Below are 26,901 nucleotides of genomic sequence, written 5' to 3'. Positions count from 1 at the left end.
ATTTCAAAAAATACTATTAAAAATTGTTTGTCAGCGCCGGTTGTGCCACGTAAGACAACCGGTGTTCACATCAGCAATTTTTAGCCCAAAATGGCCGAATTGACTCAATTGGCAAAATGTGAAAATGTTTAGAATTCAATTAGCATAATTAAAATGTTTAAGACTGAATTGATAGAAGTACAATGGGAAAATTGTCAAATCAGTCCTAAACCTATTGTACGGCAGCCAATTCAGTCCTAAACCTTTTAAGTTTGTCAATTCAGTCCTAAACCTTTTAAATTCTTGCCAATTGGGTCATTCCGGCCAATTTTGGCCAGCCAGCGCTGACGTGGCCGTCGGCCGGCGCCGGCCGTCCGGTCAAAGCTGACGTGGTAATTTTTAATTATTTTTTTTCAATTTTTTAATCTTTTTTAATCTTTTTCTTCTTTTTTTTTTTTTCTGGTTTCTCCCCTTTGGCTGGTCCGGCCACCGGCGGCCGGCCAGAGGGGAGGGCCGGCGAGGCCTCTGGCGAAGCTCGCCCCGCCGGCCACCGGCGAGGCCTTCTCCGGCCCGGGCCGGGTGAGGCTCGGCTCGGCGAGGTCGAGCCTCGCCGTCGCTGGGTCGCGACGGCGAGGGCTCGGCTCGGCTCGGCGAGGTTGAGCCTCGCCGTCGCCATCGCGACGGCGAGGCTCGACCTCGCCTCATCGAGCCTCGCCGTCGCGACCCGGGCGACAACGAGGCTCGACCTCGCCTCGCCGAGCCTCGCCGTCGCCCGGGTCGCAAAGGCGAGGTCTCGACCTCGCCGTCGCCCGGGTCGCGACGGCGAGGTTGAGCCTCGCCCGGATCCGGCGAGGCTCGACCTCGCCTCGCCGTCGCGACCCAGGCGACGGCGAGGCTCGACCTCGCCTCGCCCAGCCAGGGGCCGGTGGGGCGAGCTTCGCCAGAGGCCTCGCCGGCCCTCCCCTCTGGTCGGCCGCCGGTCGCCGGACCGGCCAGAGGGGAGAAACTAGAAAAAAAAGAAGAAAAAGAAAAAAAGATTAAAAAATTATAAAAAAAATAATTAAAAATTGCCACGTCAGCGTTGATCGGACGGTCGGCCAAAATTGGCCGAAAGGACTCAATTGGCAAGAATTTAAAAGGTTTAGGACTAAATTGGCAAACTTAAAAGGTTTAGGACTAAATTGGCTGCCGTACAATAGATTTAGGACTGATTTGACAATTTTCCCGAAGTACAATAGGTTTATGATTTTTTGAATAATTTTCCCATATTGTATGAGCTATAGAACATTTTCCAATATGGCTACACCGATAATACACAAACCCAAAACACACTTTCGGTTAAATGTGATAACCCTATTCATCCTATTAGTAGATGAAATCTTTCATTCGATTATTATTTGTGTCAAATGTATTTCACACTTGCCGAGCCGTGGTGTTTCTTATAAAAATCTTTTATTAATCGCATTTATGAAAAAGTGGAAACGGATCATCTGTCCTGCTTCACTTCTCTTGCACAGAACCGGAGAATAAAGGCCAAGAGCCGCAGCGCACAGCTGGTCGACACTGCAAGTTGCTAATGGCCGATTACATCCCTTCTCTGGCGAGTGAAAGGGCACGTAATAAGTTTCCGAGGTCACATGCATGTATCCCAGACAATAAGAGCAAGTCGTGAGAGATCAGATCGTTGAAACAGCAAATCCCATCATGTGTCGCTCTCAGACCTCAAACGACCTTTTGTATCTGCTACATCCATAGGACTTATCAAACCCTTTTTTTGGCGGATACATAGACAGACATGAATGGCTTTAAAATGAAGAAGACGAAACAGGGACGCCGCATGGATTGTAGTCTCGTGTGTCGCGAGTAGGGAATGCGAAGCAAAGCTTTGTTTAGTAGTCTGCATGTTGGAGGATATGAGCGCACAAAATTTGTGGTCGCATACCACGTTGAGGCCATGGGACACAGACACTCTTTGTCTCTCCAAGCTTCCAATAAGAAAGAACTGCTTCACTCAAACGAGTTTGTATCTATGTACGTATGTATGTACGTCTGTATAGGCACACATACACAGAGATTCATTGCAAAAGTTTCATACTGACTGATCAATGCTAAATCATTTATATTGATGTAGCTAGCCTTGTTTGATCAAATTGCTTTTACTGTGCCAATCGGGAACGGAGAAGAATGAATATTCACATTCAAGTACTCACTTAAACCATCCTGTTTTTTGCATATTTTTTCTGTTCACTTTGCAATTTGACCATTCTTTAAACATAATTCAATTATTGAGCGACATCGGATCTTTTGATATGGCATGCGGAAACAGCTTTGTCCACTGACATTAGACATAATAAAAATTTATCTATCTTTTTATCATTTAAGAACATTAGATATCTAAGCTCCTAATATGTTGCTCGGGCCTTTTGTTATGTGTAGGAATATCGGTGTATTAACGATATCTCACTATATAACTCATTTTATCTTAACCTTTTCATCAACGAGCGTGACCGTTATTCATTTCCATCCTAACTTTTTTCTGAGACTTAAAAACAAATGAATTACACCTGCTAGATCCTAGTGAAACTAGTTTTTACCTAGCCATGATAAAAGTACCGTAATCTATCTTATCAAATCCTGCAAATTATATGAGCTGCGCACAGTGTATCTATAGTCAGTTTGCAAGTTGCGCAGGTCATTGAATTTACAACAGGCGCCTCCTGCACACGAGTCGTCGAGCGCCCGGAAAGCATAGAGCCCTAAAAAACTTAGTTTGCCGGTGAGATGTCGCAGCTTTGTAGGGATGAAGGAGACGCCAAACTTCAGTTGAAGCTATGTATATGCGGCCATAAGAGGCCTATCTAGGTTCTGCAGGCTTTTAGAGTAGGTTAAATCGGGAAGAAGAAAATCTGCAGAAAACGACTCAAAATGTGAGCCCTCTTGCATTTTCTGCAAACTGGGGCTCACCCTCTTGGGGCAATGCAAATTTAATGATCAACGACAACACTGGTCTCTCGTTGTTCTGCTATTTTTATTCGCCTTTTTCTTTACGCTTTGAAGCAGCTTTCCCCCCCTTTTTTTACTTCCTTTTTTTCAGTTTTTCGATGTCCTTGGTCCCCCACCATTTAAGGGAAGTTTGGTTTCTCGACGATTTCTTGGTGTTTTTATTTCGTCTCGGGATTATTTGGGAAGTCCCGTTATGGTTTCGTCGAGTCTGTCCATGCATGAAGTTTCAACGCGTCCGGGTGCGAATGCTCGAACGTGTTTAAGCACCATTCTTTCGAAGGTTTGAATAAGGTCCCCCGTGAGCTCGGGCTTAGGGTATACAAATGAGGAGTATCAACAGAAGCAAGGGTTTTCATAGTGATTATTAAACCAAACTTTATGTAGTCATCAGTCATGTACCACGAAACTAATGTCTTTTTGTCGTACAATGTAGTGATGATTGTATATTTTTTTTATGTAACCAATAATTTTTTATGGGAAAATATCAATTATCATCTTCACTTTTATACCTTGTATTAATTTGCATCCTAACTTTTGAAAAACTGCATTTTGTATCTTGTGCTTTATTATTAGATTTTAACTTTCCACTTGCGTACCAAACTGTCATTTTCCTTCCCAAATTGCCCTCATCACTCCCTTCCCTGTGAGAAAACCCTAACTCTAAAATCTCTTCCTCTTTCCTCCTCCTCCTCCTCCTCTCTCTCCCCCCCACTATCTCAGCCGCAGCCGCCCAACTCAGCCGCCATTGCGGGGTGCTTCCTTAGTTCCAGTCGTCATCTCCAGTGGCTCATCCTTGCACAATGCCCTCCACCCCCGTTGTTAGGTGGTGGGTGGCCGCGAATATGGTGGCTAAATTTTGGATTTGGGTACACTGGAGCTTGGATTAGTTAGGTGGTGCTGGGTAGTGTTTTCTTGTGGTTTTCCATTGGAATAGGGGCAAATGAGTCTTTTAAATTTTAGATTTTGTCTGGAAGTGCAAATTGCGGGTTCTGAAAATTGAAGATGTAAATTGATATGGGGGTGAAAAGACTTGAGTTGGTTTTTGATTTAACGTGGTGATTTGGCAAGGCGGTGATTTACAATGCTTTGCAATGAATAATTTGCATAGCAAGTGTCAAACCTATGAAGCCGGGAAATATCTCATGTACTTACATCCATGTGCTAATCACCCAAGATTGAGCTAACTTAAAATGCACTGCACACAAAGTTCATTCGCCTTTATGTCACGCAATTAACAATTAGTTCCAAGCCTTGTATAGATCCAGATGACCTTGTCGTGGCACACTAATCTAAAATGCGATTAACACCTTAACTCATACTAATCAACATGTCAAATCTGATTTTAGGTTGATCATCTACCACATCAAGGCATGATACATGGGTGCACAATAGAAAAACCAAAACTGCACTACACATGGGCGAGCGTGTCATGGGAGGCGACAACATTCGTGCAAACTTGGGAAAAGAGATAGCATAATGATATTATGTATGGACTCGCCATCTCCTGTCATTTCGAAATCTGCTCACAATTCTTGATGGGGTCAATTGAATCATATATATCTTATGTATTTAATTTGTGTGTTGATAAGCAACCATGATACTTCAAAACCCAAGATGAATTCTTTAGCACGACTTTGTTTAGGGCTTCCTTAAGTTATAGGATGTGGCTGCTGTTATGTCGTTCTTACCCAATGGTCCTTCAAGAGCAATCATAATTCCAAAGGGGGTGTGCATAACTCGGCCTATGTTGGGTGACACGGCAAAGCAAAAGGAGGACAATAATGATGATGATGATACAAGGGAGAGGCCCCCCATAATGTTGCCATGCCATGTCGGTGGCTTTTACCAGTTTCGGTCTAGTGTTATCTTCCACTTTGATGGTGTTATGGAAGACAACCCATTGATTGCGCAGCAGTCTGTCGATCGATTTAGATCTCTCTAGCTCGATGTGTGAATGCTAGCTATGGTGGAATAGCCCTCCAATTCCCTCTTTTTCAACGTAAAGGAGGAACGAGCGACCTTCTCCTCATGGGCAGTCATTATGTACATTGATTGATGATTGAAGTTCGTTTCTTCCAACTATGGTAAGGAACTAATGAAACAATGGCAATCGATAACTACTCTAATCGTCATGGGACGGAGCCAAGTGCAACGAGAAGCTAGGAAGCTCTGCCGCTAGGTTTTTGACGAAATGTCGATGAGGTGTCACGAACTTTATGTAAATATATCTCTATATATATTTGTGCGGAAAATTACCAATACAGTTTTAAACCTATTACAGTTGTGATAATTCAGTCTTAAATTTTTTTTTGATCAATTCAGTCCTAAACCTTTTACATTTATGCCAGTTCAATCCATCCGGCTAATTTTGGCTAGCCGTCCAGTCGACGTTGACGTGATAATTTTTTAAATATTTTTTTTTTTTTTTTCGAATTTTTTATTTTTTATTTTTATTTTTTTTCCTTTCTCTTTCTCTTTTAATTATTTATTTTTTTCCTTTCTTTCTTCCCTTGGCCGGTCCAGTGACCGGAAAGAGGCTAGGGCCAGCAAGGTCGATTCTCACCTTCTTTTTGGGCGAATGAAAAGCAATTCCGGAGATTTTCTTTTTTAAAAAAAGAACCGGCACGGTAGGAAAATACCCGTTAACCGATTCTTGCTATAATATATTTTGGGTAAATTTCTTAAAAAAAGTTAGGCCAAATTAATCATTTAGCAGTGGCCGCGCAATTGATTCCTAGAATTAGACAACTCAAATTCAATTTTGTTATCGAGCTAGGACGGAAAGATCGTCACGGGACCCAGGATCCAAACCCAAGATCAGGCGTATTATGCTCCACATAAATCATGCTTAATCAATGGCGATCATTGTTAACAATGTTTTAATATAGCCCGAAAGCGACTTCGGTCGAGCGTTGACTAATCAAACGGCGGGCCGTCGTCCAGAAGAAGACGGTAGCCGTCGAATCCCGGGAGGGGCCCACAGGATCGGCCTTTGGGCGGGGGAAGACTAATCAACGCCCTCCCGCATGATGCGAAGACCTTTTTCTTCTTGGGCTCCGGGCGGGTGGGTGGGGCCCGATCAGGTGGGGCAGCACGTGAGGGAGCGTATGGTGCACCCCGCCCAATCGGAGCTCCACCTTCCACGTTGACAACGATGGACGACGGATGATGGCGGGTGGGCCCCGCTCGGGGGCCCGCGAGTCCATCATCCTTGGGCGCACCGACGCTGCAGGTGATGGGGGCCCACGGTGCTCTTGGGAGAGGCGGCTTCTTTTTTCGCACCCCGCTTTTCTTTTTTTCTTTCTTTTTTTGACCTTTTTTAAAAGACTGGGGCTTCTTCATTGATTGGATACGACGTAGAAGTGTCCTAAGGATGACTTCGATTTTACTAGAAATCAATGTCGTCCATAATCATTAATCCTCTTCGTTAATCCAGAAGACTTTTATTAATCTTTAAACTCGTCAATGATACTGCATGATAAACTGGATTTTGCAATTTGCGAAGAGCTGAGTGTCGAAGGTTTTGCCCCGAGCAACTCTAAGCTTTCGAGTGAAAAAGACGGGATTTGGATTTCAAGAGCTTTAGAATGGTTTGGCCGTAATATAATTTTTCGATCAAAAAGGAGTTTGAAAGTGCCAAAATTCGTTTCCGAGATTTTCTCAAAGTCGGCCCTAAATCAGCTCGAGGAATTATAACATAGAAAGATGTGATTAAAGGAAAAAAAGAGAAAATGCTTATGTGATCGTCCTGAATTTACTATGAATATAACAGCCTCTTTTAAGCCACAAAAAATAAATAACAACTAATTAAAACTTGCTGCAAGGTCTACTTCTTCAAAAATTTATGGCTTACAACATGTTGTTATTCTAACAGTAGGCCAAAAACTGTTATACTAGCAAAGCTCGAAAAAAGATGACCTTGAAGAGGGTAATGCATGCGAGGAGAAAACAAAGAGAGATTCTAAGCCAAAATATTGAATAATAGGATATATATATTCAATTCGATAATCTGTGTAAAACAAACATTAAGCAATTTGTTTAGGGAATACAGAATATTTTTCTTAAATTTCGTGGAACTATGGTGAGCTGTGCTCGTTGTCCATCTGGAGGGAGTCATCGGCCATGGTCCCGCCATGCAGAAAAGTCGCTCGTTGAATCAATGTTGGCTCTACCAACTCCAACAACAACTGAAGCCTGGGAAGATGAATGAATCTATTTCACATAATAATTTATTGGGACAGATTGAACTGCATGGTAAAAGTAGTCGAACAATACACACGATACATATATGTTTACATAGTCCTCCGGCATGATAGTAACATCAATCTTTTGGGATTGTTCAAACGTTTCATATAGTGGATAAGGTGGTATCGTGCAAGTTATGGCAAGATTTTATTAAAAAAAAGTGATGTAGTGTAAGTTTGATTCGCCAAGAAATTTTACTTTGATTATTCATGCTTGTGTAGGGTGTGCAATTTCATGGTTTCATCTAGGGGTGATCGGTTCCTATACGGTTCGGTTTCCTGCCTAGAAACTGGACCGGTGCCCCCGGAACTGGATCGGATCGACCGATTGGGCTAGTTAGGTTCTCGAGTAGGCCAATGGAATCGGTGTAATGTTTAGTTTTGTTTTTATTAGTCGAAGATGTTCTTGATAATCAATGCGTTTCTTGAATACGTGAGTTACGTGTAAAATTTGTGGCAAAATTTAGTTGGAATGAGCAACTACTGTTGTGTTTTGATTTGTTCTTGTCATCTTACTCACGTGTATAAGTAAATCTAGTCGCTCCAGCCTTGAAGAGCCTCCATTTGTGAAATGGGAGATAGATTAGTGTTTTTTTTTTACAGATTTTTAAGAAATAAAATAATTCGAAAATTAAAAAAAAATCGGTCTAGTCTTGGTAGGCTGTTCCACACCAGAAGCCGGGAATCGGACCGAAATTCATTGATTCCAATTTTATGAAAGTGGTGCCTCGGAACCGCCCAGAACTAGCCGGTCTGGTCTGGGTGGTTTCTCCGGCCGGTTTCTTTTACACACCTGTAATTTCGACATTGTCTGTCCAATCTGAAGTCAGACGATGGGCGACAGATGAAATTGACTTAATGGAGCGGCCCAGTTCATTTACGAAGAAGAGCAGTATTGGACCAAAGACTATATAGACTTTCATTTTCTTGAGCTAAGCTTGAAGAAATGAAGATAGGCCATGTGAGGCCCGATGGCTAATAGTTGCCATTGGACAGACCTAATAAGCCCGTATTCTGAAAACCATATAAAGGAAAGCAAAATCATACGGCAACAGTTCGAGAGTTACTACACTCATATTTTACTGTCAAAAACATAGACAAGACTGAAAATCATGTGATCATCGCGTTGCTAGCTCTTCGCGAGATGTATTGCAGACGCTGTCGTGATCGAAATTGGTCAAGTGATGGATCTATCACAACTTAAAATCCGTAGGAGTTCCGACCATAGTCCTGAACCTCGGACCAAATGAGGGACTCGCACGTATACTACATCTGGTCTATAACAGCTAATATAGGAGGCGGGCGGATACAATAAGCAATGGACGCACAACTTTTTGTGGGATCATCGTAAATCACCATGAACGACCAAGAGTCACGTTTATCTCAATTACAATGTAGGACAAGTTGCCATGCAGCCCGTGCGGTGGCCAAAAGGAAAACAACGACGGACCCAAATGCGTCAATTCGCCCACTACTTGCGTACGTGAGTTATTCTTGTATTAAAAAAACTGGCGACACCCGTTAAAAACGAGGAAACAAGAAACCCTAACTAGAATAAGATGCGATGCAAATTGACAAAAACACTCTTTTTCTTGAGCTCTCATAGCAAACAAAACGGCCATACATTCGAGTTTCTTATTACGTGTATGTATAGAGAAGTGGGTACATGAAGGACGGCATAAGACAAGACCAGACCCATTTTACATACGTGCTACTTTTATTGGCTGTCCTCCCAAGCATTGGTTCATGCGTATCGATCTCTTCTTACACCAAACCCTTTATCAACATGCGTTCTCGTGCTGTTGCACGTCTTATTTGTAGTCATGCCCCTCCTCTGGCTGGTCCTCTCCGTCGTCTTCGCCCGATATCTCCTCCAAGGACCGCCCTTTGGTCTCCGTCACCAAGAACGTGCAGCAAAACCCTAGCATGTTTGTGAACGCCATGAACATCATCGCGGCGCGGATCTTGTTCGTCGACTGGTCCAGAGTATATGTCTGGACCCCGAAGGCGCCAACTAGAGCGCCCGCCTTCCCTGCCGCCGCGCTCATCGCATGGCATGTGGACCTCACCCGGGTGGGGAACAGCTCCGCGGGCAAGACGAAGGTCGTGCTGTTCGGTCCAAAGTTTGCGAAGAAGAAGGTCAACCCGTACAAGATAGCGAACAGCCATCCCTCGTGCTGGTTCGGGTCCCTGAGTTCCTTGTATTTGACCCCGATTGCGAGCATGAAGACGGACATCATGAAGAAACCGATGAGCTGGATCTTGAACCGCCCGAGTTTCTCTATGTAAAATACAGTGAACCAGTAACCCGGAAATGTGCCTAGCAGCGCGATCAGGAACATGGCTCGCGAGGTCACGAAGACTTCACGAAGAGCACCCATTGTATTGGCCTTTTTTATGAGACCCATTGCTGGGAAAATGTCCTTTTGGGCCAAGTTTTGGCTGTAGAAGGCGATGTCTAGTAAGAACCAAGTGCTCATTGTGCCTATTAGGTGATGACCGTGCTTCTCCCAAAAGGTCTTCGAGAATATTTTGTATTCGTTAGCCGCCTTGATTTGCGCCACCTTTTCTTGTTCCTCTTCAAGTTCAATTTCGAGGACTCGACCCATGTCTACTGCGGCCTTCTTGGCGTTCCCCTCGATGAGGGCCGTATAACGGCCGGTCTCAGGCATCTTCATCCGCCAGTAAAAGGTGAGAAGAGCAGGCAAGGCGCCGATCATGAGCACGATCCGCCATAGGAAATCTGCCTCGGGCTGAGCGACGAAAAATGGGGGCTTGTCGTGCGGATCGCCTCTAAACCACCAGAGGAAGAGCCCCGACAGGGTCATGGAGACGAGGCCCGCGAAGATGATCCCCACGCCCTGCATGGCAAAGACCGCCGCTATGAAAGCGCCGCGGGTCTTCTTGTTCGCGTACTCCGACATGATAGTCGCCGACAAGGGGTAGTCCCCGCCGATGCCGAAGCCAAGCCAGAACCGGAAAAAGCACAGGGTCGTGATGACGGACTTGGTCGACGAGCCAAAGGAGAGGCCGGAGCAGATGGCGCAGAGGGCCATGAGGATTAGGGTTAAACCGTACACCCGCTTCCGGCCAAGCTTGTCGCCAAGGTACCCGAAGAAGAGCTGGCCCATCAGGGTCCCGACCAGGGCCACGCCGGTGACCGCGTTGGTGATATAGTGGGGGAGCTTACCCGGCGCACCGTTTATACCGGGGTAATAGATACGGCCCAAGAGCTTCGTAATGGCGGTGATGCAAAAGAGGTCGTAGGCATCGGTGAAGAACCCCATCCCCGCGATGGCAATCGCCGTGAAGTGATACAATTGCGTGCGAGTATTGTCGAGAGCACGGATCACCGCGAGCTTGCTCGCCATGGATGATGGCTCTCTCTATTAGGGTTTGCGAAGGATGGTGTGCTTTTGGTTCCTGTCTATGTAGAGTTGGCTTTGTTATATAGGATGTGTATTGAAGTGGCCGACGTGGGACTTCGTGGTCTTTTCGGATGGAGGGGCGTTTAAACCGAAGTGGAGGGGGGGAGAACAAGAAGCTCGAGTATGGAATTTCAATGGATATTCCATTTAATTCCTTTATATGCTTAGATTGAACATAGGTATATGCTTCTTTGCTTTCGCACATAGAGCGACGTACGATGTTTCGTTCATTGTGATTCCTCGCATGAAAGCTACTTCTCAACCATGTCCATATCATGTCGGGAAAATTGCCTAAAGACAGGGCAACCCTTCGTCGACATTAGGCGACGCTTGTTTTAACAGCAGCACTTGAAATTAGCGCTGCATAGTATCTTCAATTACCGCTTTGTCAATGTAAGACAGACAAATTTAAGCATTGGTGCCACAATTTTTAGGCAACGCTCCATAGAGTGGTGTCTAAACTTTTACCATTAAAGCATAGAGAAGGTGTCGACTACGAGATTGAATGACTAGCATGACTAATCACTAGGCCAATGATTTTCCTTTTCATCCAATTTTACAATTTCTAATCACGAATATAAAAAAGAAGGAAACCGGGAGCCTTAATATTAACCAATCGAATCTTTGAGCCTCGTTCGAAACAATTCTATCAATATTTTCTTCGTTACTTTTTTATAGGTAATGAAATTATAGTATTTGTCACTTACCATACCTACGAACGCGGCCTTGGTTGTGTCGTCTAATGAGTAATGACATCGCCTAATGCAACATTTGCGTCTTGGTTGCCTTAGACCGCCGCTCAGGTAACACATTATATTAGCGTTTACATAAGCACTCTTGAGCAACAAAATTTTCCTTAGTGTCGCGATTGTATTGTTGCCCGATATCGTTTTCGCTGCGTTAGGGTTTATGCCGACAGAAGCGAAAAAAGATGCTTAGGGTGCATTTGTTTCGCTGAGAATTGCAAGATGAAGGATAACATTTTCCATGAAAATCATTTTTGAGGAAAATGCTTAAATTTCATTCTTTTTGGTGGTTTAGGGAAAAGTGAATTCTTTCTTATTAGGAGAGGAAGTCATTTTCCCCCAATCTAAGCTTGTCGTTTTCGGTTCATGAAAACGTTTTCCATCGATCGATTAACTTTCCGTCGTCCAAATACTAGAGAGTCAAAAAACAAATTGCGAAAACATTTTTTTTAAACGAACGGGCCTTGGTGCTGCCTCTTCCTCTCTTTTTTTGCTTTATATGGTACACCATGTTAGGTTTTATAAATAGTGAGCCGTAGTTTCATCTAATAATTAAAATCTTTTTGTTAGTGAAGGTAATGCTACTTAATTTAATGTTAGACGAACGTATTATTTTAATTTCTTTGGGCTAGAATCTAAGATGATGATCAAACAAAGAACAATGAATTTGTTGTGTCCATCTCATGTTTTGGATAGGTTGTCCAAGGAAGGCGTTATCCTCCACTTTGGAGAAATCCTCCACCAACATCTCTTGATTATTGGGTTACGAACTATGAACATCACTCACGATTACATTTAGTTAAGTTTGGTGCGGATGGTGCGTAAAAATATGCATCCCACCAATCAAAAGCACCCTCCAACCAGCGATGGAGGAAGATATATAGCCCTTTTGCCCAGTCGAATCACCGCCGCAAGCAGAGTGTTATCATCTCCAAAGAACATAAAATTGGAAATATATTCCTCAACCCATACCTCCGATTGGTGGTTTAGAAATCACGAACATCGACCGTAAGCGAAACTAGCCAGAATTAAATTCGAGCAGAGTTAATTCACCAATCAGAGTCGTGGTCGGAGGGCGTTCGAGAAAATATGGCCCCAAAACATAAGAATTGAAAGTTCAAAAAAAAAATAAAAAATAAAAAATAATCAAACCTCATAACTCTAAGCACGCGATGATTGACTCGAGTAGACGAGAATGTCTCGTGGGTCCCACTATTCCGAGAGCATCGAAAGCCCAGGGAATCCACAAACGAAGCCCGTCGGGATTGGGCCGTCAAGTGACGCACGAGGCCCATGGGCCATCCATCAACGGCCCGATCCTAACCGTTCAATCGGGAAGGTGGAGGCACTCGATTGCAACCGGCGGTTCGGTTCGGTTCAGACGGCAACCCAGCAACGGTCGCGGGATGGGTGGGGGGGACATCCCATAAAACCGGCGGGGCCCGCGAATCTCCTGCGCAATCAAACCCGGTCGGACCCCACCTCCACCTCCCCACCCGATCGCGACCGCTCATCTCCCCCCCGAAGATCCTGCCCCGTCCCCCTGATACACGAGAGTTTTCGTCAAAATAGCATCAACCTTTTCTTTTTTTCTTTTTTTTTAATCGTGCGGTCGAAATTAGGGTTTTGACAGAAACTAGGAGAGCACTGGAGAGTACGACGTGCTATATCTGAATTTTAAAAAAAATATCCAAAAACTTAATTAAGTTACCCCAATCATGTATATTAGAGGTGAGCGGTTTCAAAATCGGTCTAGATTCCACTGAAATCTGAAACTTACCTTATCAGAACCGAGTTCCCTAATTTTTGGAATTTAGAACTTAACATGTGCACTCTAAAACCTAGAACCTATCGTGTTAATTGGTTCCGGAGTCTACTCCGGAACCGGCCAATTTCTTTCTTTTTTGTTTCATTTCTTTTTTTTTTATTTCGTTTTTAGTTAAGCAAAATGAAAGTGAATGCAAAAACAAGAATCCACATTTGTTAATAGCAACTAATCATAAAAAGATGAATAGGTAAAGTAAATAATAAAAAGTCGAAAATATGTAATCACAGTTCATTGGTTCCCAGTCTGGTTCTTTAATTTACAGTTTGATTCAAACCCAGGAATCGGGAACCGAATTGCACAGTAGCGGTTCCACTCTTTTTGGAACCAATAACTGCGAAAACCTGGAATTAGACCTATTTCTATGGCCGGTTCGGTTTGGTTCCTAATTCTACCATGGACTCATGCCCACTCTTGATGTAAACAACACACTTATGATAAAATACGTATAATTCATTCTTGAGTGTCATGGAACACATACGTTTTTTTCATAATTTCTTACATTGCGATAGTAATTGCAGTAGGGTGTACAATTTGAGATTGCTCGGGTCGGACAAACCTTGCCGATTCCTGCATAATAACATACTGCATCATCCGTGGACATCCCATATTGGCTCCCTGCATGCGAAACAGGGCGCACACCCTATTTGAAGAGATGATGATTTCGACACCAATTAAGAGCGAGAATTTCGTGACTTCTGAACAATCGTTCATATCTTATCCTCATGCGAGAGCCCTTTTTCAAGTACAAGAACGTCGGGCGACCCAAACTGGCGATACCTTGTGCCGAACTACACAGATTCAGGCATCTAACATATACTATACGCACCATACATCAACAAATCACATTATTTAAGAAATACTATATGATAGCGTTAGAGAGAGAGAGAGAGAGAGAGAGAGAGAGAGAGAGAGAGAGAGAGAGAGAGAGAGAGAGAGAGAGAGAGAGAGAGAGAGGCAAGTGGAGCATTCCCCTGCATGCATGCAAGATGCTGGTAGTAATGCCTTTGCTCATACAATGCGTGGTTGAATTGAATGAGGTTTACAGACCGGAGAGAGAGGGGGCTACAATGGAATGAATGAGAGCTTTTTGGCTTTTTTTCCCCCTCTTGGGAGGACCCCATTCTATTCAATTCCTTCCTCAGCAATGGCTTCAAAATTTGTCCCACCTTACCACACAACGGTGCGTGTAGAACTTGTATGGCTATTTACAAAAAACTTTGCATTCTCTTTTCTCTACTTTTCAGACATCTATTTATGTAGTACATCCAAAGAGGGACGAGGGCCCTGGTGCGTGACGTGGGTCGTCTCCTAGACCTGAGATGCCTACTCCTTTCTAGGCTGACAAGAGAGCAAGTGAAAGGACAAGTATTTATATTAGATAGCTAGACGGAGCTGCTTCCTACCCATAAACGAAAACCAACATAAATTCACTCTACAACGATGTAAATGAATTAAAGTCGATCGCAATATAAGAGTCCGTATAGAATCTACATTTCTTAATGACATTCAATTGGACAGTCCGATAGACTAAACATATCTTAGAATTTCCTTACTCCGTATCCGATTGTATAATCATTGAAACGAGCAATTCCGGCGAACATGGCTCGATGACATTTGTAACTTGTGTCGATTCATATACATGTCAAAGTATTAATATTATGTCCTAAATGACAAATAATCGCCAACCAATTTGCGATTCGAATTCTCTTTTATATAGTCACGATTTTTTTTTGTTAGTTTCCTCTCCAAAACAAGCCTACACGAAACTTTTTCTATTTGTTACAACTCACGGAAAAGGAAAGGGGTGATACATCAGGTGGGAGCTGTGAGATCACATCACATGTTAAATATATCAGCTGTACGCATGCAACATTATTGTGTTGGTCCTAACTGAGAGCAGAAAAGGTTTGCATCAGCATCTGCATCAGCATCAGCATATCAAGCTTACCTAAAAATGACCTTATCCATCTGGGTTTTTAGATGATGGATCTTTCATCACTGTATTCTATCCTAGGAAAAGCACTTATTGGGCGCAGATATGTTTGCGATCCATAATAATACTACGTGTCATCTCGTTTATGTGCTGTAAATCCATCATATTGCTCTATGTTGACCAGGTAAGTAGTATCTTATGGTAGAAGCTTATCGAAGGCTGAATTAAATGTTAGTTATTACAAAATTTATGGATTAAGTGAAGTCAGGTGTTAAGTGGGCCTGTGAGTAAGGGAGTTATGCAACTTATAATGATAGTTCGGCACATCATTTGATATACCGGTTTCGCAAATCAGTCTTAGTAAATGTAGCATTATTCGCAATTTTAACGCCTCTGGAAAACAATGCACATGTAATTCAATTTGCATGAGTATTGAATTATTTGATTCAAACGGACCTTCCAACCGGAGATGACTAAAAGTATGAACGGAGATTGTCATGATGGTTAATGTGAAGAATTGGTTGATGATGATTATATCAACAGTTAGAGGGTAGGAGTAGGTATTCTTTTTATTGTAAGAAACATATTTCTCTTGTTTCAAGCACTCATCGACTTACCCAGTTCTGCTCGTTGTTTGGTATCAGGCCTCCAAATTCGAACGTTAAGCTTGGATCTATAAGCCGCCATGTCCTTCGCTCTATTGGTAAAAGATCTTGTGAAATTTCCCCTGAAATCATGTGTAGAACCTTCAATCAATCTGCCTAGTTAGACAAATATCCCATATATGGCATTTTTTAGCACATTTGTTCATCAATCTCCAGATGGAATTTATCCGTGATTTATTTCTGCAATATACTCGGATGTCCATATTATATGGATATGAGCTGGATCTTCTGATTTGACAACCCAACCAATATAATCTACGGATGGAAACTCAGGTCATCATGGTTCATTGTTCCATTGCTTCTACAATTTGCTTCTGCATTATGGAAAATGACACAAATGATTCATGAACTTTGATTCAGTGTGCAATGTGATCCCTGAATTTTGGCCCAATGTGCAATGTGGTCCCCGGACTTATAATTTGTTCAACGTGATTCCTAGATTTTTGATACATGTTCAACTTAGTCCTTGAACGATATGAAAATATTCAATGTTTGAGAGACTACGTTATACATTGGGCTACAGTTCAGAGACCACATTGAACAAATTAAAAGTTAATGAACCACATTGCACATTAGGTCAAAGTTCAAAAACCATTTGTGTTATTTTCCCTCTGCATTATCTAGTGGTTAACATCCCTTCATGTGCATGTGTAGACCTTGATTGCGGATGAATTCTTCAAACATATAGTTTTTGATTCTCTTTATGATCCACACTCAATCAAATCAATTGAATACTCTATTAAGTTTTGTTGTGATCGAAACCAATTAAAAAGGATGATTTTCAAACATATATTACATGGAAAAAGATAAAATTTCATGAATATCAAGGGGCGAGAGATATGTGTAATATAATACCATATATAGATAGATTCTTCACATTTATTAGTCATCAGAATTCAAACAGTAATTCAGTCACTAGCATTCTAGATGGAAAGATTCCCAGTTACCCACGTCATTAATGGTGAGAAAGGATTGCTCATGATTCCTTCGATTCACATCCTCCAACTATCACTTCTGCTCTAGCACCGAGAAGTCCATTATATGTATCTTACCTTGATGTCACCCAATCTTTAATGTGACGAATGTCATGTCATCGCCGAGGCGCATCGCATGGCCTTTTGCAGTAAAATAAATTTACTTTCTGCAACTCTTGCGTGGGAACTTGGGCACCGTACCAAAAGTAATTGCTCGCCCACAGGCCAACAGTAAAAGACTGCGTTTTATCCTGCTGCTATTCAGGGCGCGAATGATAATCATTCTGCTCTAAAAATTAAATTTTTATCAAAAATTGATTTTCGGAATTTTTGCTAAAAAATAATTTTTGGAGGAGAAATCTGTTTGATAAAACATGACTAATTCTGCTCCAGAAATTGATTTTTGGAACAGAAATCTATTTTTAATTTATTTTATTTTTATTGTTTTGGGCACCTCAAAAAAATTAAATTTCACTCAAAGTGGGTGCCCAAAGGTATTCTAAGCCATTTTGTGAAGTTTTGAAATTTTTGATTTTTTGATTTTTTTGGGCACCTCAAAAAAATTAAATTTCACTCAAAGTGGGTGCCCAAAGGTATTCTAAGCCATTTTGTGAAGTTTTGAAATTTTTAATTTTTGATTTTTTTGGGCACCTCAAAAAAAATTAAATTTCACTCAAAGTGGGTACCCAAAGGTATTCTAAGCCATTTTGTGAAGTTTTGAAATTTTTGATTTTTTTATATTTTTTGAAAAAAATTCATCAAATTTCTTATTTTCCCGAAATCTGACTTTTTTTTATTTTCTGGAAATTTTTATGAATTTTTCTGGAATTTTTCAAATTTTATGCATTTTCTGAAAAAAAAAATTAGTGAGAAAAAGAGAGAAAATAGGGAGAATGCATTCTGGAAGAGAGAAGCTACAAAAAGTAACTTCTCTTTTTCTTGCCCAAAACTCATTCTGGAATAAAAAATGCATTCTGAAATCAAGAATGCATTCTGGAATCAAGTATTTTTAATAAACACATTTTTATTTTAGAATGCAAAAATTGCTCCAGAATGCATTCTGGAAATTTTTTAACAAACGCATTTCTGTTCTGGAATGCATTCTGGAGCAAAATTTCTACTCCAGAATGGATTCCATGCGCTCCCTTAACTTCTTGTTCCCTTCTAAATCAATGGGAGCGGCCATTGACACCGGATATTTCGGTTTTATCTATAATTACTCATAATTAGGCATCATCATTGGAACTGGAATAGAAGAAAGACATAGTTGGCTTGTTGTTCCTGTGATCAGAGACCATAATGGTAGTATCGATCTTGACTACAGATCCGAAACTCGTGTTCTAATTAATGTTATCGTGCTTGCTAAGTGGGGTTGTGATCATAGAGTAATTAAGGTGACATCAGTTCTCCTGAAGTAATTTCTACAGACTATGAATCTGTTCAATGAATTGATGCTTTTCTTATTTAATTGTGGGTGAAGAATAGCGGAAGTGCCAAAACTTGTGTACGGCGCTCACTTTAGTGTCAAAGGTTTGCTTTAGATCACTTTAGTGCCAAAATTTTTGAAAAACGATCACTTAAGTGCCAACTCCAGTCAATTCGACGTGGCATTTTTTTATTAATTTCTGAAGCCGATGTGGTTCGCCGGAGGATGTAGTCAGCATGTACACATCAAAATGACGTAGTTTAGCATATGCACTTGGATTTTTCAAATATTTTTTATGATTTTTTTTCCTTCTTTTCTTTTTTTCTTTTCTTTCTTCTTCTTCTACCTCCAGTCACCGGCCGCGCCCAGCTGTCTGGCCTCGCCCGGACGAGGCTGCCGTCGCCTGCCACAGGCGAGACCCGATTGACCCTTGCCTGGTCGAGCCCCGGCGAGGGCTGCCCTTGCCAGATCCGCCATGGCCACGGAGACGGCTGGCCTCACCGGATCTGGCGAGGCGAGGTCGACCCTCGTTGGGCTTGCCCTCCCTCGCCCAGGCGAGGGTCAGCCGGGCCTCGCCTGTGGCGGGCGACAGCGGCCTCGTCCGGGTGACGCCAGGCGGCTGGTCGTGGCCGGTGACCGGAGGTAGAAGAAGAAGAAAGAGAAGAAAAAAAGAAAAGAAAGAAAAAAAATCAGAAAACATATTTAAAAAATCTAAATGTACACATAGAAATGCCACATAGACTTATTTTTTTTTTATAAAAAAAATCCAACTAAGATTAAAATTTTAATTATAAAAGCCACGTATTAATTTGGCGGGAATTTCTCGCCGTTGGCACTTAAGTGATCGTTTTTTCTCTGATTTGGCACTTAAGTGAGCCAGCGAAAACTTTTGACACTAAAGTGAGCGCCGTACACAAGTTTTGGCACTTCTAGTGTTTTTCTCCCTTTAATTGTCGAATGATTTTCAGACGGAAAGCAATCTGCATTAGCTGGTGGAGAAGAGAACATGGATACGATGAAGCCCTTTGCAATTTTGTATTCAAGCGACGTGAGTCTCTGATGCAGTTATCTGAAAAAAGGTGGAAAGAGCTTCATTTCTTATCCAGTTAAAAAGCGCACCTTTAAGTTAAAGAAAAACATTCCTTCAATCGGTTTCCCTAATTAAATATACGAGTTTTCTCCCATGCACGGCACAAATCCAATGCGGTTTTAATGCTCTTTTAATCAGGGAAAATTGTTCAAAAAGTCATAAACCTATTGTATTTTTTTCAATTCAGTCCTAAACATTTTCATGTTTTGCTAATTGAGTCAATCCGGCCAATTTTGGCCAAAAATTGATGACGTGGATGTCGATCGTCCTACGTGGCACATCCGGCGTTGATGTGGACATTTTTTAATAATATTTTTTTGATTTTTTATTAGTTTTTTCTTTTCTTTTTCCTTTTTTTTTTTACATCTAGCCGGTGAGGTTGCCGGCTGACCATCACCAACCACAGGCGAGGGCCGTGACACCCTTGCCTAGACCAGACGAGGGGCTTGCAATCCTTGCCGGCCAACAGGCGACGGCGTCGGCCCTTGCCCGCGCCGTCGCCCCAGAGGTGTAGAAAAAAAAAGAAAAAAAAGATAAAAAGGGACAATAAAAGAATTAAAAAAATTAATAACAATTTGAAAAATATTAAAATCTTATTTAAAAATGTTCACGTCAACGCCGACCGTGTCACGTAGGACGCCCGTCGTCCACATCATCAATTTACGGCCAAAATTGGTTGGATGGATTTAATTAGCAAAACGTGAAAATACTTAGTACTCAATTGGCAAAATTAAAATGTTTAAGACTGAATTGACAAAAGTGCAATAAGTTTAGGACTTTTTGAACAATTTTCCTGTTTTGTATCACAGTAATCAGCTAGGTTTGCATGCATGGTACGGTGGAAGAACAACAGAGACAATGAAATTTAGAGAATCTAGATAAACAACATAAATGGTTTAAAAGTTGGATTGACACAAGTTACGCATATCTAGAGTAACTTGTGCAAGTCAAAAGTTACCATAGTTGTGCATGAAAAGTAGAACCCTAGATAGTTCTTCCTTAGAACACTGCAAATAATTAACAGTATGAACTTAAATTCAATGGAAGAGTTCAATTAATAGCATTGCACATAATCCTAAACGTAAGGAGGCTTCTCCATTGGCTTCTTTCCATTAGGACCAGAATGGCCGCAATCTTCGGTTGCATCATCAATGAGGAATAGTTTTAGGAGTTAGCGAATGTTATGTACATGGAAATTTCTGCACATCATTCTGAGATTCGCAGTGGAGCATTCAATTAACGTCAGTGGCTGCAGGCTTGTCTATACATATAACAAAAAAAATATTACATACACTCATTCATTAATGGATGATGCAGTACATAATAAATTACATAAGAGCAGAACCGTATTAGAACTTCAGCTCATGAGATTCAAAACTGAATCATATTCAACATTTAATGAGAGTTTAGCACGACACTTGGTATTTTAACTTTTAAACTGATGTTAACATGTCAAACATTTTTCATTTTTTTTGTGTTCTTGCGATGTGGTAAGCTCGACCATCATATGTGGTCAGAAAGCAGACAAGCGCACATTCAAGTACGCGGTGGCCGTTCGAAAAAAACTTATGCCCTAACGAGCAAAACCAAAGAGACCAACGTTACTGAGGAAAGGGGTCACGATTTCAATCAATAACAGGCAGCAGAATTCAATACCGGTGCGTCCACATTCATCGCCCTTTAAAGATGTGAATCAGAGGCATATGAATAAAAAGAAATGCGCAACCCCAATTTGAATCGCCATAACTACGGGTGCTGTCTGCTTTGTTCATTTACTCGCCCCTCTCGCTCTAGAAAGATTTGCGTGTGATCCTATTTAAATGCTGGAGGAGAAAGATTGGGGCCAATCAAGGCGCCAAGGACATTTAATGTCCAACATGGTCATGCATGTTTTCATGAGATACGTGTTATTTTATTGAGAAATGATTAAGTGACTGTCCTTAATCTATTGTGAGAATAACAGTTTGAGTCACAAAAAAATAAATAAAAAATAAATATAAATTGTTGGGGAGTTCACTCTTTAAAAAATTTGTGGCTCACAACATGTTATTATTCTCACAGTATCCAAAGACTATTATGCTAGCAAAGCCCTATTTTGTTTAGTGAAGTAGACCGACTAATTAACACGTTGCTATGCTGTACCTTATAATCTGCCTGTCAGGTTTATAATAACGTCATATTTCTTTCCGTTCTTCCTTACACGAAAGCTATGTCAAAATAACTTAATCTTTCAAACTTGTGAGCCACTTGATAATCATGAGAGGAAGAAGAAGATAGTGAAATTTCGAGAGATTCGACATAGGGTTTGCTAGTGTAATAGTTTTTAGATCACTGTTAGAGTAACAACAAGTTGTAAGCCACAAATTTTTGAAGTAGTGAATCCCATAATACTAATTAATTATTTGTTATTTGTTTGTTGATCCAAAATAGGCTGTTAATCTCACAGTGGATTAAGGACAGTCACATAAACATTTCTCTTCGATATATTAGTATCTCTCGAGCAACTAATGTCATACTCAGTTTGAGAATCACACCGAGAACTAGCGGCACCAAAATCATATTTTTCATGGGAAAATTTCAAGATCCAGGAAATGAATAACAAGTGCATTGATATATAAGTTTTATCTGCATACATATCGGTATTTTAGGATGGCCTGCGAAAATAGTTGTTTCGTTTATATACTTGTCAGGATAACTGAATTTTCAAACGGATTTTTATGCTAAACATCGCAGATGGAACAATTCCATGAATGGAGATCTTTGTACAAATGTCAGACTTAAACTCCTCATACGGACGGCTCTACGAAAATTAAGGTCACTCGAGATCGATAAAAGTTTTTATTCCAAGGTATTACTATGATATTATCCAAAGCATATGAGTCTTTAATTATATTCCACCCTCGGCTTATATCTCTCTCTCTCCCTCTCTCTCTCTCTTGCAAACAAAACCCTAACGAGTCCCGTCTCTCTCTCTCGACGCTATCCGTGGAAAAGCAGCTCCGCGTTCCCATCAGTCTCTGTGCTTCGCAGCCTCCGCGGTTTAGGCTGCGATGAACTCCCTGCCCTTTGTACTCTTTCATCTCCTACGGTAAATAAAAAGCTCAATATTCAAAAAGAAAATAGCAGTAGAGACAGAGAGAGGGAGAGGAAGAGGGAGGAGAGAGAGAGAGAGAGAGAGAGAGAGAGGGGATGTTGATGGTGATAGTTTAGTCACTCTCATATTTAGTGCAATTGGCATGCCCATCTCCTTTTCTTGATTTCGACAAAAATCTCGCACGTATCTTCATGCCCCTAGTCCTTTTCCTTATTTCTCACATCCCTTTCCTACTTGTCTACCTAATTTGCCTAGCTAGTCCAACCCTCTCTCTGTCTCTACAAACATTCTCTTCGGAAACAAGCAAAACTTAACGAGGGTTTTCACTTCCAGAGTGATAGATGTTATGCGACAGCATGTTCTTTGAAGATCAAGAATTCGTCGACACTACATTCGGAGGAGGGGCCGGCGGTGATGATCTCTTCAGTATCTTGGAGAGCTTGGACGCCGAGTTCCCCCTGGCCACTACTCCTCCTCCTCCTCTTCCAGCGTTGGACGAGACGGCTGTGTTTGGCTCGAAAGAGTGTGATGAAGCTTCTTCGCCTAAGAACAAGAGACAGAAGGTCATGAACGGCGGCGGTTCTTGTTCGAACTACGAGAACCAGCAAGACGGTCAACAGCTGAACCGGATTTCCCACATCACTGTGGAGCGTAATCGCCGGAAGCAAATGAACGAGCACTTGTCTGTTTTGCGGTCGTTAATGCCTTGCTTCTACGTCAAACGAGTAAGCTGATGAAAACTTTGCTGTTTGCTTTGCTTTTTTCCTGTTTATAATGTCGCAAGTACAATTTGTTGAATCTTTCTCAGATAAGTTCATTCTAGGAAATGTCGAGTTGCATCTGGGGAATTGTTTTATTCTGTCTTTGGAAATAGGAAGAGAACGAGTTAAAAACTTAGTTGTCAAAACACTTTCAGGGACCACCATTTCTTTTTGAAAAATTGACATCCAGGAGGTAATTTTTACCGACTTTCATCATCTTCTTTGAAGGAACAAATTAATATAACATTGTTTAATTTCTCCTTTAGCCCGTAATCTTGGCAACAAAAAGTTCCCTTTTATAATCACCCAGATGTACACTTATGGGTCAATTCATCAACAATTGTAGAGTGTGAACTAAAATTTACGAACTTAATTTTCAGGGAGACCAAGCGTCCATCATTGGAGGTGTGGTGGACTACATAAGCGAGCTACAACAAGTGCTTCAATCGCTCGAAGCCAAGAAGCAAAGAAAAGCTTACAGCGAAGTCCTGATCAGCAGCCCAAGACCATCTTCGTCCTCAGTATTGAGCCCGAGGCCTTCACCGCCGGTGCTCAGCCCCCGAAAACCGCCGCTCAGCCCTAGGCCGCTCGTGAATTTACCTATAAGCCCCAGGACCCCACAACCCACCAGCCCTTACAAGCCCAAGAATATGCACCAGAGCAGTAATTTCGTCTCTGCCACTCCATCGCCTACTTCGTCAACATCCTCATCCATCGAGAACAGCATCCTCGGCAACAGCAACGAGCTTGTGGCCAACTCCAAATCCGCCATTGCTGAGGTGGAGGTGAAGTTCTCAGGCGCAAATGTCTTGTTGAAAACGGTGTCTCCTAGGATTCCTGGACAGGCACTGAGGATAGTGTCGGCCCTGGAGGACCTATCCCTAGAGATCCTCCACGTCAGCATCGGCCCTGTCGATGAGAATACCATGGTTAATTCCTTCACCATCAAGGTAAGTTTCTTTGTGCCACCAAGGTATATTGAAGAGAGTTCGTCTTCATGTTGACTAAAATTCACTTGGGTGTGCATTTATTTTCTGTGAGAAAAGATGCTAATCATATTTCATCACAGTTCGATTTTGTCGAAACCTAGGTTTTATTCAGAGCAGGAAAAAGTTGGGCGTCATACGTTTAATATTTGGATTTAGTTAAAGAGTGCTGCTGGTTAGTATGTTAGTTTGAAATCCCTTGTGTAAAGTACGTGCTAAAAAAGCTATCTAGAATCGTAGACACTCAGCAATAAAATCCTCGATTTTTTCATGATGATGTGTACAATAGACATTACATGCATGTTACTCTATATATTAATAAGGTTTCATATATATGTGACGAACAGAACTAATCATTGTGCAAGAATCACACGCGAGCTTAAATATTACCTTTTTGATCCATTATAGAGCCATTAATCATCGTCATGAATCCTGGACAGTGACCTCGAAGCACTTGGTCATAGCTAGACTGTTCATAAACAGAATTAGAGGATCAGGGTTTTGGCTTATGTATGGTTTTGAGAAAGAAGACAAAACAGTGAAAAGACAGACATACCTTGATTTGTCGCTCATTAAATACAGAAACAGGAAAACCTAGCTAGATTCCCTTGGGTTAGCTGGGAAGGCGGGGAGCTCATAAATTCGTCTCCCTACCAGGCATGTTTTTTCCCTGAAGCCCTAATAACTGCATGGTTTCTCCAACCCCATAAATTGTCGATGCTCTGCTCGACGATATGTGATTAGGGTGTGACATCATCCACAAGGAAAATGTGAAAAAGAAAAGAAAAGAAGATGCCAAGACTTGCTTCTATCCGTTAAAAAACAACGGTAAAATCCATAGACAGACAATAGTAAGAACGTGAACAGTTTTTGATGATTGTTCTTCATGTTCTAACACGGTACACTGTAATCGTTTCCATTTTAAATAAAGTTACGACTGCTGACATGGTCGTACTAAGGGCGAGGTACTGAAGTTGTCCGATTCTATTTCTTCATGATGACTCTTGAAAACCACGATGTTTCACTGAAAACTAGGACAATTCCATGTCTTGGTTATGGAAAAGGAATTGTCATTTGGCTTTTCTTGGGCTTTGGCCATCTTGCTATAAATTAAAACATTTACTCACAGAGCTAATGATTGCGGTTTTGGTTTTTTCTCTCTTCCACAGATTGGAGTCGAATGCCAACTCAGTGCAGAGGAGCTCGCTCACCAGATACAGCAAACCTTCTGCTGATATGCTAGTGATGATGTTTTAGCGACGGTCCCAACCTTACTGTCGTAGCTCTCTCTCTCTCTCTCTCTCTCAAACTCTTTTACTAATAATAAAGAAGAATGTGGGAAGGCTTCTTTCACCACCATTCTCTCATTAACATTCATGTAGAGTAGTCATCATAGATCAGTCATAACTTTAGTATTTGTTATGACCCCCTCTCACTAGCATGTTAGTCTTATCTTGTACTTATTGAGCAATTAATGTAACGCCTTTCTTGAGTAATCACGTAATGAGATTCTCCAGTCGACTTGGTCAACTTCATATGATTTTCCCAATTACTCTCATTTTTAGTTCATTTACTTATTTTTTGTGGATTTGCCATAGCTTGTCGATTTGTTGGAGAAAATTTTGAAACGGGCACAAGTTATCAGACAATTGTCTGAATAAATGTTTGGATACTTTTGGGGCCACAAAAAGCGACGATTTTGACAACGTGATACTCGAGAAGAACTTGTCTGGTTATGATCATTTTCTTAGTATATGTAGCAATGCCCGTTTGTTCTTTTGGATGAATACACTTTGTGTGAAATGTAGATGTACATGTAATTATATGTATGCATGTGCCAACATTCTCGACTTCTTATAAATTGTCCTGTTGCCATCGAAATGTTAATTGCTTTGCTTAAATAGTGGGATGAAAAGGTAGAGGGCAAAGAGCAGACTCCTTTGTTAAAATCAGAAATGTTCGTATTTTCTGTTGTTGTTGTTGTTATATAGATGACTAGCCATTGGGGCATAAATCCACGAATTAAGGAGCAAGACTAAATTAGTTCACAAAACCCCTTCTTCGAAATGAAGGTATAGATATGTCCAAAGACTATAATAGCATACTGCAATACATAAGTTGTATGATTGTTTTTGCCACAAGCCATTTTCATTACTGCTAAATAACTTCTTCTTTACAAGTACTGCTACAATAACTTGCTCTCTGAATCAATGATATAAAAAACGAGTTAAGAAAAAAAAAATTAAATCTGTGCACCATTTGAGATCTTTCTTTCACCTTTATACGTTGGCTATCGAATTCTCTTTTTCACCAGTGCGAGACATCACAATGAATCTGTATATCCATGGAAATCTCTCCAGAGCTGGGGCCATTGTTCCATGAATGACAGAAGCAAAATTCAGGTCTAATTAGTCCTCAACTCACTCATTTTTCGATCCAATTCCTATATTGTGTTGCGATTAGTTCTTTTTGTTACATTGATTGCATGGAGATGTACCTTCATCTGTAGCATATAGCTAGCTCGCTACTTATGGATGGACCAGGCGGAAAATGGAATATAATTTACTTAAACGTACCTCCTAGGTTAAATAATGTTTATGTAGGGAGTCCACCTACGCAACAGTGTTATTTATTCTTTCTCTGCATTATTAGAGCCGCTCAATTACACTGTTGCCAGTAGGTGTCCCCTTTGGTTTGGACATTCTCATTGTCGCTCTGCTCCAACGTTGGATCTTTGTCATTAG

The 26,901-nt window shown here is 41.4% G+C and overlaps 2 protein-coding genes across 2 annotated transcripts; one reads left to right on the top strand and one right to left on the bottom strand.

Annotated features, from left to right (window-relative positions):
- Positions 1–8,849: 8,849 nt before the first annotated feature.
- LOC115671668 (low affinity inorganic phosphate transporter 4-like) lies at positions 8,850–10,688 on the bottom strand. The gene has a single exon (XM_030593285.2). It carries the CDS (start codon positions 10,595–10,597, stop codon positions 9,038–9,040), a length of 1,560 nt encoding a protein of 519 aa, XP_030449145.1. The 5' UTR covers positions 10,598–10,688; the 3' UTR covers positions 8,850–9,037.
- An 11,903-nt stretch (positions 10,689–22,591) lies between these two features.
- Positions 22,592–25,661, top strand: LOC115671666 (transcription factor SPEECHLESS). The gene is made up of 3 exons (XM_030593283.2): positions 22,592–23,135; positions 23,552–24,121; positions 25,327–25,661. Exons 1-3 carry the CDS (start codon positions 22,752–22,754, stop codon positions 25,390–25,392), a joined length of 1,020 nt encoding a protein of 339 aa, XP_030449143.1. The 5' UTR covers positions 22,592–22,751; the 3' UTR covers positions 25,393–25,661.
- Positions 25,662–26,901: the final 1,240 nt, after the last annotated feature.

Source organism: Syzygium oleosum, unplaced genomic scaffold (assembly GCF_021117445.2).
Source record: "Syzygium oleosum isolate NSW1041296 unplaced genomic scaffold, Sole_v2.1 Sole_v2.25, whole genome shotgun sequence".
Taxonomy (NCBI): domain Eukaryota; kingdom Viridiplantae; phylum Streptophyta; class Magnoliopsida; order Myrtales; family Myrtaceae; genus Syzygium; species Syzygium oleosum.
This window is presented reverse-complemented; position numbering and strand designations above follow the sequence as displayed.

What these genes read in the sequence shown, in the direction of transcription:
- LOC115671668 (XM_030593285.2), bottom strand. Translation starts at nt 10,597, where the DNA reads ATGGCGAGCAAGCTCGCGGTGATCCGTGCTCTCGACAATACTCGCACG.
- LOC115671666 (XM_030593283.2), top strand. Translation starts at nt 22,752, where the DNA reads ATGTTATGCGACAGCATGTTCTTTGAAGATCAAGAATTCGTCGACACT. An exon ending in CTTGCTTCTACGTCAAACGA is followed by an intron (nt 23,136 to 23,551) that starts GTAAGCTGATGA and finishes CTTAATTTTCAG; the next exon opens with GGAGACCAAGCGTCCATCAT. An exon ending in TTAATTCCTTCACCATCAAG is followed by an intron (nt 24,122 to 25,326) that starts GTAAGTTTCTTT and finishes TCTCTTCCACAG; the next exon opens with ATTGGAGTCGAATGCCAACT.